This window comes from Ambystoma mexicanum, chromosome 7q (genome assembly GCF_040938575.1).
Source record: "Ambystoma mexicanum isolate Mex_15411 chromosome 7q, UKY_AmexF1_1, whole genome shotgun sequence".
NCBI classification, from domain to species: domain Eukaryota; kingdom Metazoa; phylum Chordata; class Amphibia; order Caudata; family Ambystomatidae; genus Ambystoma; species Ambystoma mexicanum.
The window spans coordinates 1,011,498,986-1,011,514,295 of NC_090941.1; the positions used below are offsets into that span (position 1 = coordinate 1,011,498,986).

General features: G+C 43.5%; 1 protein-coding gene across 2 annotated transcripts in view; it reads right to left on the minus strand.

Annotated features, from left to right (window-relative positions):
* The window catches only part of ATG16L2 (autophagy related 16 like 2), a 920,492-nt gene that overhangs the window by 353,290 nt on the left and 551,892 nt on the right, over positions 1 to 15,310 (minus strand). For both annotated transcript variants that reach the window (XM_069640243.1, XM_069640244.1), the window contains exon 11: positions 4,391 to 4,461. In XM_069640243.1, coding sequence (XP_069496344.1) covers positions 4,391 to 4,461 — 71 coding nt within the window. The remainder of the gene's footprint in view (positions 1 to 4,390; positions 4,462 to 15,310) is intronic.

Here is a 15,310-nt window from a genome sequence, read left to right on the forward strand (position 1 = left end):
GGTACGATGTAAAACACAACTTTAATTTCTTGTTAAAATAACTCAACGAACACCTTCATGAGGTAACCAGAAAAAGGATATCGGTAGCTGCCGTTTCTTCTTCGTCACGGACCAACTGACTAGGATCTGTGCTACAGGGGTGACGTTCACAATGTCAATAGTCTTTGAATAGTTCTAATATTGCGGTGCCAAGCAACAACTCCGTGCTTCTAGCTTAACTGATCCTCTTCCCGGAAAAAACCTTGTTTATTTTCTTTTGGTTCAATAGGGGTTCCTTGCTCAGTAACACATACGCTGCTTGTTTTCAGTTTTTTTTACTTGTCTTAGACCATGCAGGGTTCGCTCATCAGTTTACGCCCATTTCTACTAGCAAACAAGCCTTCATTCTCCAAGCGGCTTTTCCTCCCTTTAACCACGTTTCTTTCCTCCAAGGACTCTCCTCTCTCCCCCTTTCTTTTACAAAGATCAGCACGTTCAGTGTTGTCGGGACTTTCACCTGTTTACTTGTGCATCTAGACGGTAGCAGCTCGGCTCCTCGCTCCTCTCTGAGACGGGCAGCTTTCCTTAGGTTCGTCTTACGGTCGCTCACGACCAGCCGTTGGGGCTCGACCTCCGACTCGCTGCTCACAGATCTCCCGTTCCGCCGCTCCTCCAACCTTTTTGCATGCCTCCTCCTCTTTCTTCCTTGAGGGTCAGTTCATCGGCGAGAGTCCCAATGTTGGAGACTCGTCCACAGACTCTCCTCGACTCTCTCCGCTTCGACTTCTCTCTCTGTTCGAACCCCCAACTGCCTCCTCGACCAGTTGCTCGACGTGGACTTCAACACTCCTGTGGCTACATCCTTTCCTACTGTCTCTCGATGCAGCTCTCCAGCTTCACACGACGAACAAAAACTTTAACCAGCGCAACGGCGCTTTAAACGAACTCAACTAATGTGTTTTTCTTCCTTAATATGCCCATTCATAACGGACGGCATCTTCTTCAGCCAGCTGGGTCGTCTCCTAGCAACCAACATACAGCGAGTTAGAAAAAGGGACCTCTCTCAAATTACCTTTAGCCCCGTTTCCCTGGAAACTAGCGGATCGTCCCTCCCTCCTGCATCACCCCTTCCTATTTCCCACTTGAAACCATTACAGCGCGTTATAAATGCCATATCATATCATATAAGCAGGAAGTGTGGGTGAACTGGGTGAGATCAGAGGAGGAGGTTAAAGGCGACCAAGACACTAGCAGGAGGAATAGGAAGCAGCGGATTGCAGAGAAGAGTTTTTGAGCAGGTGAGGTTTCGGCTTATTATTGTTAGTAGTTCTGTAGAGTGAGTGTATGTGATTGTGAGACACATGAGTAGAAAGTGCAGTGTAAGGTGTGGATGTGAGAAGACTGGTATTGTGTGAAAGGGAGGTGAATGGGTATTGGAGTGGGAGGAGTATTAATGTGGGAGGTGGAGTAGTAGTTGGAGGAGTGGTCGTAGTAGGAGATGGAGTAGTTGAGGAGTGGTAGTAGAAGGGGGGAGTACAAGTAGGAGTGATGGGGGGTGGTAGTAGGAGTAGTAGTAGTTGGATGAAAACTTGTAGTAGGAGGAGGGGCCGTTGTAGAGTGGCAGGAGTAGTAGTAGCATGAGAGGAAGAGGAGTAGAGTAGGAGCTGTGGGAGAGGAGGAGACAGGGACGTCATTTCACCAAAATGCGAGGGGTAGCGGAAGTGACATCACATGACCCTTGACCTCTGATGACATCACAGGAAGAGATGCCATTTGACCCCACCCTGAAGAACCTTCTCTCCCTTAGTCGGCTGCTGAAATCTTATCTGTTCTGAATGTTCTCTTTCTTCATTTTACACTAATTCATCATCTTACCTTTCGGTCTCCTTCTAGCGCCAAGATGCTTCGGCGGACGTGTGCTTTATGAAATTAATTAACATAACATACCAACCCGTGTAGGTACTCATCTATCAACCTCAGCAGGATGAAAGGCTGAGTTGACCTTGCTGGGAGTCGCAGCTGCAACCTGCAGATCACACACACATTGCAGTAGCCAGCGCTCACCCACTGAGCTAGCTTACTGGCTATAGCTATCAGAAAACCAACCACTCGAGAAACAAAGAGCCACATGCTGCTGGCTGGCCCCAGCCCATGAAATAGTAATTTTTATTTTTTTATTTTTTTTAGGGGTAGCAATGGAGAGCACAGGGCTAGCAAGGTGGACCTCAGGGGGCTCAGTCAACCCCTAAAAGACATCCAGGAGACAGGAGGCAGGAGGGCTGAACACCAGAGAGAACACTGAAGAGACATGAGATAGTTTGAAGGGAGTTTGAGAGAGTGGAAGAAGGTAGATAAGTCAGGGTAAGACCAGAGTGAGCATGACTGAACTAGGCAAATGCAACCGGGAAAGTGCAAGGAACTCTCTTGACCCCATTAGAATAATAAACTAGAAAAGGGAGCGTTAGAAAATCCCTGAGGGAATCACAGCCTTTAAGGTCATTACTGCAGCTAAGACTTAGCATTTGCCTACTGAGGGTGAAACAAGTGGCAGCAATAACCCAGGGATAAGGACTTCTGAGTTAGGGAAGAGGGAGTATGAGCCTTGAGGCCCCACAAAGTTGATAATAACCCTTGCACCTTCTTTGAGATTCAAAGCGTTTTCTGTGACATTTGAAGTGGTTCTTTTTGCTAATCGGGCACCTACCGGGTCATACATCTCAGTTCTCCGAAAAACACCCTACGATTTTGTTGGTAGGTATTTATTTAAAGGAAAGGAAGGCCTTTTCTACAAATCACTTCCAGGGATAAACAAAGAGACGTACATTCCCCCTAGTTAGAGAACTGTTCCGAGGGACTTTGGACTGGAGCTGAATGTGCCGATGTAGGCGTGATGAACACTCTTAAATAAAAGGACAAAGTTATTCCATTCACTTCTGTAGAGGACTTGCTATAAGGAAAGGACCAGTTTGAGAAGAGCAGATAAAAGCAGCACATGTTGCCTTGTAGTACAAGCTGTACACTTGTCAAGAGGAGGCTAATCTCTACGTCTCCGAGAGGATTCCTTAGTAGTAGTCATCATCACTATGTCATGTTATCTCGCATAGCAAGCTGCAGTACCTTTGTCTTTTACAAGGGCATACTCTGAAAATGGTGTTGACATATGTTGGACTCTCCCATGTGTGCGTGCGTAGCCTCTACCATGTTTTCCAAAGAACTTCAGATCCCACCAATGGCATGAGTAACTGACAGTGTGGAACCACAGAGTAAATAAAGAAAAGAAAGTGTTTATTGATATCCTCCATTGTATACATGATTCCATCAAACAGGTTCCCTGCATCAGTGTCAAATTAAATCCCTAAACCATCTGACATAAAAGACTTGCAAGTGAGACAACTTGCTAAAGCATTCAACCTTGAAGAACAAACAATCATTGCATATATTTGATACAGTCACTTTACTCTCATCCTTCGCGTAGATAAATTTAACAGAAGCATATTTTGTGACAACTCCACAGTCAGCTGCAGGACCTTTTTGTGATCAGGGTATATGTTATCATGACAATTGGTCACATTTTAAATTTCTGAACAAGCACCTAAGTAGTCATCTTTTATAAATACATTAGAATTGTATTTTAAGAGTTTAACTCCTGTGGCTGTGGTGGGAGATGGATTTAGGTGGGGGCTAACTGGGATAACAAAGCAGGGAAAGAAGGATTTATAGCATTTTAAATGGGCACACTCAATTTCCAATGTCTCTAGAACAATCTGGACGAAAAGGGGAAGGACAAATAAAGCCACGGGGGAGGTGGGGAAAATGGACCATTGAAAATCAGTGGAGGGTTGACTGTTGGTTGCTTTCATGAAAAGGAGCAGGACGAAAATATTTCTGATTGAGAGGCTATGCTTCGATGGAGAAGCCTCTATCCACTCTTGCATTGTAGTTAGAGACATGCACCATAAGAAGATTGTGGTTGTGAATCAGGGAGCATGGGCTTTAACATTTCCCGTAATTACTTTCCAGAGCTATTCAGATGGCGCCTCAGTCAGGCATTTGAAGGTCAATACGAGAACACAGAATTGAATTCTGGTGTAAAATGCGAGACACCTGAAGAAGGCGAGGGCGGGGTGATTTGAGCTCTTTTCTAGTGGCCTGCAGCCTCTCTGGCAACAGCGCTTTGGACCTTTGTGGAGCCTGTTCAGTTGGCACTCAGGAAGGTCTCACTAAAGAGCACTGGCATAGATCAGCGTGCCAATAATGATCACATGCAGCAACTGGTCACTGTTTAGGGAGTATCTTTGTCAATACTCTGGGATGATAACGGGATGGGTAATCTGGTTTTGATCTGGTCTATGATTCTTTTCCTTTGCTGCATTCCTCAATAAATAATGTAAAGAATATTTTGTCTACCTACAGTGGGATCAAACTCCACGCTGGTGATAGTGCTGTTACTTCCTTCAAACTTCTGTAAACTCTGCATTGATCCTATGACAAACAAAAAACAACAGAAGAGAAGCTATTTTAATCTGGCGAAAGCCCGTTTGAGAGCCACAGCACTCCTCACACTCAAACCAGCGTGAAGCAGGAAACAAGGGTGAAAAATAAACACAAATTATGAAGCAGAGACTTGAGAATAACCTACCAGAAAGCAATAGACACAAGTAACATTAACAAAGTTAAAAGTGGTATTTTCCGACCTTGTATTAGAAATTTTGAGAGGATGGCGAGCAACTCCTGAGGACATTAGTCTATACAAAATAGGAAACCTTTATTGTATTGCATCAGATCATGGAATAATCTTGCCAAGGGTGTTCAACCTACCAGTGCTTTGAGGTCATACCAAAGACATATAGAGCACTATATAAATGCCAAATAATAGAACATTAATGAAAAGGCTAATATTTGCAAACCGAGCCTTTCTTAAAGAGAAGACGGGCAAGGCAACCTGTATAATGCCATCACGTTATTGATGATTGGCCTGGGGTTGTGCGACAAGAGGGAATATGACACAGTGATTTGAAAACCCTAAAAGCTCATTACTGGGCTTAGGCTGAAACAATCATTTCAGAACATCGTCCATTTGCTGCTTCCACTTCTTACTTAAATGTTAATGATATATACATCAATATGCGCTCGACAATGAACAATCTCTTGACCCAAAAATCATTTACTTGAGGTTTAAGTTGGGTGTTCTACAGTAACTCTTGCCTGACAAAGAAGCGTTTGAATTAAGTATGCAAACCAGTACATTACTTGTGCATTTAAGGGCCACGCTGGAACACTTCACCATGTGCTGGGTTTATCTCTTGCACAAGCAATTGAGGAGAGCTGAAGTAAGAACACCAGTGGAGCGCTAAAATAATGTCACTCTGAGACTCCTACAATGTCTCAATGTGTAGTATCCAATTGTATCTCTCTGGCATGAGAAGATGTAAGATATTGCTGGATAAGGCCATCTCAATATCTCTAAATAATAACACTTTACTGTCAAAGGTAACTTTTCATACCTTTTCTCCTGTGGCACTGGATTGATAAGCCAGAGATGCTACTTAATGAAATTGTCTCTATAGACATCATGTGATTTCAATGTGTCCAAGCTTTGTTGCAAAAAAATATATTTAGCCCAGAAAGTGTTAGACGATTTTGGATGTATTGAGTAAATGGATGCATGTTTTAAGGACAAACACCTGAAATTAACATTGCATTGATTGGCTGATTTCAAAAGGATGCAAATATTCCTCATCAGTCATCCAGCTACAAAAGATGTCACTGCTCTCCCTCCCCAGGTGGACCGCCACCACTGTTAAGGCAGTTTTTGTACAACCATCTGATGAGGATGCTACAATCACTAACCATTGGGGTAAGACCAACACATCCGACAAGAAAGGGAAGCCAAACCTTGCAGTGTAGGTAACGTGGGGACAGTGACAAGGATTAACTCGCGGGTCGACATAGAGGTACAATCAGGTCACCCAACTCTAGAAAATACACTAATAAGATACTGAAACATATATCCTTTATTAAAGAACACATAAAACTATCAGTTCAATTAAGTACTTTGCGTAGTAGTACACAGTTTTAAAAAGATATCAGCATTTTCTTTTTTATTGTGTTGTGGTTTCAAAATAAACCTTACACAAACCACATTATAAATTCCAATATAGAAAATCAAGAAGAAAGAAAGTATAACATTTCACAATGTATCAAACATATAGAAACATTCATAACAATCTATACCCATACCTTTAATCACCAAAATTAAAAATCTAAAAACCCGTAATGGTGCTGTTTTGAACATGCATTCTCCCCTAGTATGACCCCATCCCACAGTCCAGAATTTAAAAGGTAATACTTCATACAAAACGATATTTTCAAAACATAGAGAGCGCCATTATCAAGGAAACATTTTCTCCTATCATCAAGTGGCCCACAAGCCCTCTCCAGCGTCGACAAAGGGGGTTTGGAGGAATCTATCCAAACACCTGTGTCACTTGGTGGCTATCTGTGGGCAGTAGATAGTAAGGTGTTTTAATGACTCGTATTGTTTTTCCTGCCACACCATCTACATGCTCTAATATCTTTGCTAAAACCCATTCTCGGCCCAAGGCATTCAAGTGTCAGTAACTGGTTTAGCTTGAATCTAATGTACAAAACCCTTAATTTAAAGGGAAACAAATAGATGTACTTTGATAGGGCAGTCCTTTTCCTGATGAATTTTGAACAATCACAATACTGTGAGTAGGAGGTCCATTTATCAACAATTAGACACCAACTCGGTCATAGAATTTCTTTTTCACTTTAATAGGACTGTTAACCAATTCAATAACGTCTGTACCCATCTCAGTTAGCAAATGAACAAGAGGGTAACTGAATTTGGCCTAAAAAGATACACCCGAGTTACCAATTAAGATTTTTTTAAATCTTCAAATAGGCTATTTGGAGGTGGTCTCAGTTCTTCACATAAAGAGACAGCTTCTTCCAATTAACCAAAGATTCAAAAGATATCATCCCCAGCTTGTGTGTTCAGTACACTATTTGGTATGGATAGGGTCATACCAAGAACTTTATTTCACATCGTTCCTTCCAAAGAATTTAGAAAGGTCCCCAAATCCTCAAGAACCACTTCAAATCCATAGAATAATGCAGGGACAATTTTAGCAGAATAAAACTTTAAAGCAGGCAAAATGAAAAATGTACAGTAAGTTAGGTAAAATCACTTGAATTGGGCAGACAAGGGCAATATCCTCACTCTTAAACCTTAAACGCTCCTGTATCCCCTCATTGAGGAATTTTGTTGGATAGTAAGCCCGAGATATTTAAGGGAGGCGACTTTTTCTAATTTAAAGTCACCTACTTTGCAGGGGATTCTTTTAGGGGATGTTTTATTAAAGAAAATTATCTTAGCCTTGCTTCCATTGACTAGAAGGTTATCAATTGCAAATGAAGTAAAAATAGTCTGCTACCTTTGTATATCAATATGAGTTGAGCCAAAGAAAACCAAGCCATCAGCAAAAGCGAACCAATGCAAGATCAAAGTGCTCAGTTTTACCGCAAGCGAGTAAATGGAGTCCCATAAATTGTTAATATCTGAAAAATATAAATTAAAGATTAGCGGAGAGAGGATGGAGCCCAGTCTGCGGCCAGTAAAAGTATTGATAGCTCAAGAGAGAAAGAGAGAGAGAGAGAGAGAGTGAGAGAGAGAGAAAGAGAGAGAGAGAGAGAGAGCAGGCCATCCGTGCTCAGCTTAATCCTGATTTGTCAAAAAAGGTAGCAGGCGCTCCTCTCCAGAAAGAAGATGGCATGATAACCTGTTCTGAGATGAGAGTTTGCAGCACACGCTTTTTGCCCACTGTACCTTTCACAGATGGGAAATATCCATTTGCATATCAGTCTTTGTCCCACCCACATGGGCAGTCCAGCACCGAAATGCTATGGCAATTCCTCTCTGAACAAGAGTACCAAAAGCAACCCCATACACGTGTTTCAGCCTTGTTGGGCCTCATCAGTGAGGTGAAGCTTTGTCTCTCTGAGTACAGTGAGCAGGGAGTCCACATCTGGTTTCCCCCAGGTAACTCAGGGTGACCAACCCCAAGTTCCTTTCAAATATTTCAAAAAAGGTAGCAGGCGCTCCTCTCCAGAAAGAACATGGCATGATATCCTGTTCTGAGATGAGAGTTTGCAGCACACACTTTTTGCCCACTGTACCTGTCACAGATGGAAAATATCCATTTGCATATCAGTCTTTGTCCCGTCCACATGGGCAGTCCAGCACCGAAATGCTATGGCAATTCCTCTCTGAACAAGAGTACCAAAAGCAACCCCATACACGTGTTTCAGCCTTGTTGGGCCTCATCAGTGAGGTGAAGCTTTGCTACCTTTTTTTGAAATAATCCTGATTTGTGTTTTCTCATGAAGAAGAGGAGGATAGCTCAGGGGCTTGGAAGCAAGGCGACACAGAGCAACACAGGTTCGATTCCCGGGTCCGCGCTTAGAAACCTCTGGGTATTAAGCGTGTTATAAATAAACTATCATATCATATACCCAAGCAGCTTAACTTATCCCAAGCATTTTCTGAATGACTAGGTGAAATGCACTCGTCATGTCCATACTGGCCATGTAACTTGATTTAGCTGCAGGCCTCTTAGCTGTTGCATATAAATGGATGCGAAAACCCATTTGGGGAGGTGCCTAGTATTTTCCGAAACCTTACCTGTTATTTGCTAAGTAGTTTCAGGACTAACGAACCAACTCCTTTAATAACATGGACGTAAGGACCTTAGTAGGGCCATCGAGGATTGCGATCGGATGGTAATAAGCAGTGTCCCCTGTATCTCCTGTTTTATACATAGGACTGATGCACGAAAGGTGCCAAGAGATAGGAGGCTTCTGTTTATCGACCACTTCAGCGAATATTCTATACAAGATCTGACCAGGGCTCGGGATTGTGTTTTACTGTGATTAGGGCCCAATTATCCGGTCCAGGAGCTTTGGAGGGCTTCATTTTTAAACTCACCTCAGGTTTATTCACCAGAAAAAACACCCTTACACAATCAATAGACTTTGTGTTACCCAAAGCATAAGCGATGGCATTGGCATCAACTTTGGCACTCACTACTACGATCCTGGAAAGAGATTGAACAGCCTATGGTCACACACAATAATAAGCAATCTTGTAAATGATATGAGGTAGCAGATATGCTTAGTTAAAAAAGGGAGAGGCAGGAAAGTGATCGATCCGAGTGTGCATTATTCAAGAGGTTATTTAGAAAGAATACCTCAAGTCGCTGTAAAAGTAGACACACCTTTCAATCGCTTGTTACAGAGATGCCGGCAATTTTGTTGATTTTTAATCTTTTTACATATGATTAAATTTTGGTCTCATGTATGTTAAAGGAGAGTTCCGGGACTTTTTTTTTATTGTCCCTACGGGTCGGCCATGTGTTTGTAAGCATAAATCGGTAGATCGTAGGAAACTTTCCTATGGACCTTACCCGACTTTTCGCCCCTTATCGCACTCGAAATCAGCCTCCATTTTGTGATAATCCTATCATTCCGCCGCATCGACCTGGCTCACCTGCCTTTGCGGCACTAAATCAAATCCCCCGCCCCTGAGCCTGACATCAGCAGACGCGTACTGCCCATTTCAAGCACGTCTCGTGTCAACAATCGCTGCGCCTCAGCTATTGACGTGTTGCCATGGAAATGGCAGGACGCCTCTTTCCCCAATAAGTATAAACAGACCGTTTCACAACATACAGCAGCAGATTTTCGATTCCATTCCTCTCTCTGTGTTACTTTGAGTATTCTGTGACTCGTTTCAGTGCTCTGGTCAGCTACCTTCGCCGCTTGTAGCCCGTGTGAACAGATACCAGTACCACCGCTATAAATTATTTTACTATCTTTACCGCACAATGGCCACAATAATGCCGTATATGTACGAGCCCGAGTACACCGAGGAAGAACTACTGGAAAGGCAAGCACGCGAAAACGATGGGGATTCGGACGGCAGTTGGGAGGACCAGTCAACGGATGAAGAGCCTGGACCATGTCGCATGGACGGCGTCTCCACCTGGTGCACGTGCAATCGGTGCGAGCTAATGCCAACTGAGGAGGAGAACTGCTGCTGCCGTGAAAATTCCGGGTGCTTGGCCTACATTTCGGAAAGCGAGCAAAGTCAGCAGGAAGGCGAGCAAAGTCCGCAATGCATCACCGAGCTGCCAGAGTTCAGGGAAGCCTGCCTCTCACGGACAGTGTTGAGGATGATGATGGTGCTTATGCACGAACTTCGTGGCACTGTTCGTCCGCGTAATCCGAGTAACGAGTAAGTATACTCTGTTTGTGATGTCAGTGATGCCACCACTATTTCATGGTCGTCTCCCACATATAAAATTACATTTACATCTCATTGGAACGCATGTAAATTGGTTCCATATAGTGCATTTTCTAGATATAATTTTTTTCTAAGGAAAATGACATGTGTTACCTGAATCGACATTGATAAGAAAGTTTGGTCAGTTTAATACAGTTTGCATCTTTTTTTTTCACAGGTGGTACAGGCTGGTGGCCTATCGTTGCTTCACTTGGTGGCTTCACGGGAGGCTCGGACACCGCGTTCGGAGAGTAATACCTGCCTGTGCGGTACTTGCCATTAGACAACATTTCCCCAGTGACAGTGGACAATACCGCGGATTTTCCCTCGATGTGCTGCAACCTCAACTTTACAATGTGTAATGTTTATTATTTATGTTTAATTAAAATCTAAAATAAAGCCCAACATATATTTTAACAATGGTTGTTTTGATTTTTTAAATGAATCTAGTGTATATTCTCCTGGGAGGGTGAGGTATTTATAAACTCACCCCCCTGCCTTCCATGTAGTAGATCCTGCAGCCATCCTCTTACATTCAGTTAGATGGCCTCTCCTTGGTGAGGCCCTGCGGCAAACGGGTCTTGTCTGCACGACCACCGCCCCGATCCACCCCCCGCCCTATCAAAGGCAGTTCGCACCGGGGTACTTGAGCTGCTGGCAAGTGGAGCTGTCAGGGAGCGATAAAGGCCAAGAGGTGCCAAAGACCATGTACACTTCAAAGTGGTCTATAGAGCATGGGTTTGTTGTTCCCATGTCTACCTCCAGACCCCGTGTCTCCTGCCAAGCATCCCCCTCACGCTGGACGGCCCCCTGCAATCCACATAAGTGTGTCTCCATTCACGAGTCTTCCTGTGTCTTGTCTGCACGACCACCGCCCCGATCCACCCCCCGCCCTATCAAAGGCAGTTCGCACCGGGGTACTTGAGCTGCTGGCAAGTGGAGCTGTCAGGGAGCGATAAAGGCCAAGAGGTGCCAAAGACCATGTACACTTCAAAGTGGTCTATAGAGCATGGGTTTGTTGTTCCCATGTCTACCTCCAGACCCCGTGTCTCCTGCCAAGCATCCCCCTCACGCTGGACGGCCCCCTGCAATCCACATAAGTGTGTCTCCATTCACGAGTCTTCCTGTGTCTTGTCTGCACGACCACCGCCCCGATCCACCCCCCGTCCTATCAAAGGCAGTTCGCACCGGGGTACTTGAGCTGCTGGCAAGTGGAGCTGTCAGGGAGCGATAAAGGCCAAGAGGTGCCAAAGACCATGTACACTTCAAAGTGGTCTATAGAGCATGGGTTTGTTGTTCCCATGTCTACCTCCAGACCCCGTGTCTCCTGCCAAGCATCCCCCTCATGCTGGACGGCCCCCTGCAATCCACATAATGCCACGACATATACACGTCATTCATTCACAAACACACCCCTGGTTCGAATTCTTTATAACCCACTTCATATTTCTAATGAGAACTTCTTTGCGCTTTGCTAGTCAACCCGTGAAGGTGCTGGTTATCTGCTCTTCGTCTCTGTGAACTTCCGTGACCACTTTGAGCAAACTCGTCAGTTTGCAACCTGTGAACTGCTCCCTGTTCTACGACAAGAAACTACTCTGATCCCTGCATCTAACTGTTTGTTCGTCAAGGTAAGTCCATGTACCATAATCATTTTGCGTCCAATTTTTTAATTTATATCTATTTGCTAGTAGTCATCAAATTGCATCCATGTTTTCTTTTCGTTCACGACAGTACATGCAAGGAACTAGTCACATGTTCTGAGTTTAGTCAAATTACTTTTTCTATTTTTTGAAAGTTATTGAAATACTTATCCGCATGTGAATAACGTGTATAGTTCCAAGAACCAAAACGGACCTTGCATTGAACCTTTTATGTGTCATTTACTGTTTTAACACATTGGTATTCATAGAGAATTGTTGATCTTTACTTTTCAGAACTTTCCATAATGCCTGCCTGTTCCATTGGCGGTTGCCCTTCGAAGACCCATAACAAATCTGAAGGTACTATAATGCATGTTTTCCCTAAGACAATAGATCAGATAAGAGAATGGGTCCGATATTGCGGATATCCAGCCTCTGAGCTAGAAAGTAGAGTCCTAGAAGTCTTTGCGGACAAGAGGGGTGATCGATACCGCATCTGCAGCAGGCACTTTAGCCCAGACATGTACTCCACATCATTGCTAATAAAGAAGAAAACACCGCGAGCGAGGCGAAAATTGCTCTCAACCGCTATTCCCACTCTATTCGTCCACATCCCTCCACTGGTGAGTCAAGTTTACGTATTTATCTCTCGGCCTTGCGGTAGTGTGTAGCATTAGCTAACAATAATTTCCCCATTTATGTATCCACTCAATATGAAGGCGGAAGATTCTCCATCCGTGTCGTTATTGCAGTCATCAGCCACTTCAAGCGCCTATCGGGTAATCTTACTTAGCTATTCTGACACTGACTTGTTTTAGGCATGTAAATCAATAGTTTTAATTGATCGTGTAATTATTTTACCTAATGGTACACCCTTGTACTCGTCCTCTAGTCTTTGTTTTCAGTTATAATTATTATTATCCAAAATAATGCAAGTACTGTCTTTCAGGGAGATGCTGAGGAGTCCAACGCATTGACGACAACCGTAGATGTCACTCAGATGCTCGAGGTACGTTTCCGGACAGTTCCATCGATGGAGATCATCAGATCTTGCATTCTTGTAGCGTGATTGTTACACACAATGTTTCTTTCGTTTTTAGCCATTGATATGTCCTTCTGTCGTCGCCCTCCTATTTGTCTTCTTTTTTCAATATTGTGTTCATTACTAATGAAAGTCCTATGTTTCAGGGAGTCGATGGAGCATTAGTCCAAGTAGAAGGGGGAGCATGCAGTTACGGGTCGGCGCAACAGCTTGCAGAAGTGTGCACCGCAGTTACATCGTCCCTTGATGTTCTTATGCATTTCGAGGTATGGATACTGACAGTTCGATCAAGCGAAATCATATGACGTGATTACATCCGCTATACTTCCTTCTTTATTAACGCAAGTACTATGTTTCAGGGAGATGACGGAGCTTCTTCTACAAGAACATCACCCCTAGTAGTTGATGCAGATCTCTGGGTGGTGACACTTCCAACGATCGAGCAAATCGAATCATATTTACATATCCATTATTTATTTTAGACAACTGATCATTTGTGCAGGTCTATTTAGATGAGCCGTTGACGCCTGCTCAAAGTTTATGTTCTTTTTAACAAAATAGAAAAGCATACTAATGCAATTACTGTGTTTCAGGGAGTTGCTGAAGCGTCATCTTCAATAATATCATCAATGGAAGTCTATGCGGAGCCCGAGGTATGGATCTTGACAGTTCAATCTAACTAGATCAACAATGCGTGAACTATTGTCGTTTGAATGTTCTACACAATGCGTTCATTCGTGTTTTGCTATTGAGATGTACGTATGGGTATTGGTCCCCAAGTACATTTTGTGTTTTCAATATTATTATACATACTAATGAAAGTTCTATGTTTCAGGGAGTCGATGGAGCCTCAGTGAGTGATGGATGTGCTTATCATGAAAATATAGTCGTTGCAGCGCGAGAGGAAGTGGAGACATGCACACACGAGTCGGAGCAACAGCGTCCAGATGTTGAAGTTCGAGGCAAGAAAGTTTCAAAGAAAAGAAAGCAAAAGAAGGTTAGTGTCCTGTTCACTATATTATGTTGTCTTTCACTGTCAATAGTTCAATACTGTAAGTTGTGTTTAAACTGAACATCCCTTTTCTAATCTGTCCTCTAGTTGCGAGTGGGTGTAAGAACTAGATCTACACAGACAGTGAAGCGAACGAGAGATGTTGCTTGTCAAACCTTTTGGCAGGGACTTGAGACTGGAGATGCATCGTGCCAATGGGAAGAATATGAAGTGATTGACAACGGAGCTATACCACCACCAGCCATTGATAGTGAATGTCCTCCTGGTAGTTTGGATGCAGTCGGAGATCAATTCACAGAATCCACACCCGCAAAAAATAAGAGCGCGCGAAAGTTGAAGACATTGTTTTTTTCTCCCATCTCCGGACAAGGAACAGATGTTGCAATGGAAGAGAATGACGTGGACGACAATGAAACACCATCAATATCACTCAGCATAGCGGAAGACGATATCAGAGATTGTACCTTTCATGCGAGTGACATGTCCTCAACGTTACAGGCCGAACCAGCTGGGATGCAGAGTGACAGTATAAGGAAAGAGGCCAAATTCATTGTATTCGATAGCTGTTTGATGGATATTATTATGATGATGAAATGTGGGCATTCGGTTGGTGGGGAAGTATGTGGGGAGCCATTGATTAATGTGACTCGTGCAATTCGAGGCACTAACCTTAAAATACATGCCACCTGTACACAATATCATCCGTTCGCATGGTCTGCACAACCCATGCTGGGGCAACTGCCAGCAGGCAATCTACTTTGTGCAGCGGCCGCACTTTTTAGTGGTTCAAGTTTTAAAAAGTTACAGTATTTCTTTCAGTTTGTGGGAATCCATTTCATTGCGAAAAGTCAGTTCTACAAATACCAAACCGATTATCTATTTCCAGCCATCAGCGAAGCTTGGAGAATGGAAAAAATGTCAATGGAAAGTACATTCGCGGGCAAACGCTTCAGGCTAGCCGGTGATGGACAGTGCGACAGCCCAGGATTTTCAGCCAAGTACTGCACCTACCACTTTCAGGACATGGAAAGTAAGAAAATTGTGAGTTCGGTGGTCGTGCAGGTGTCACAAAGTACATCCTCAGTGGCCATGGAGAAAGTTGGCTTTGTAGCATCATTGCAAGAACTACAATCGCGGGGAATGGTGATCGACCTGATAGCCACGGACAGACACGTTTCAATTGCCAAGACAATGAGAGAAGAGTACAAAAATATAAATCACCAATTTGACGTATGGCATCTTGCAAAAACAATCAATAAAAAATTGTC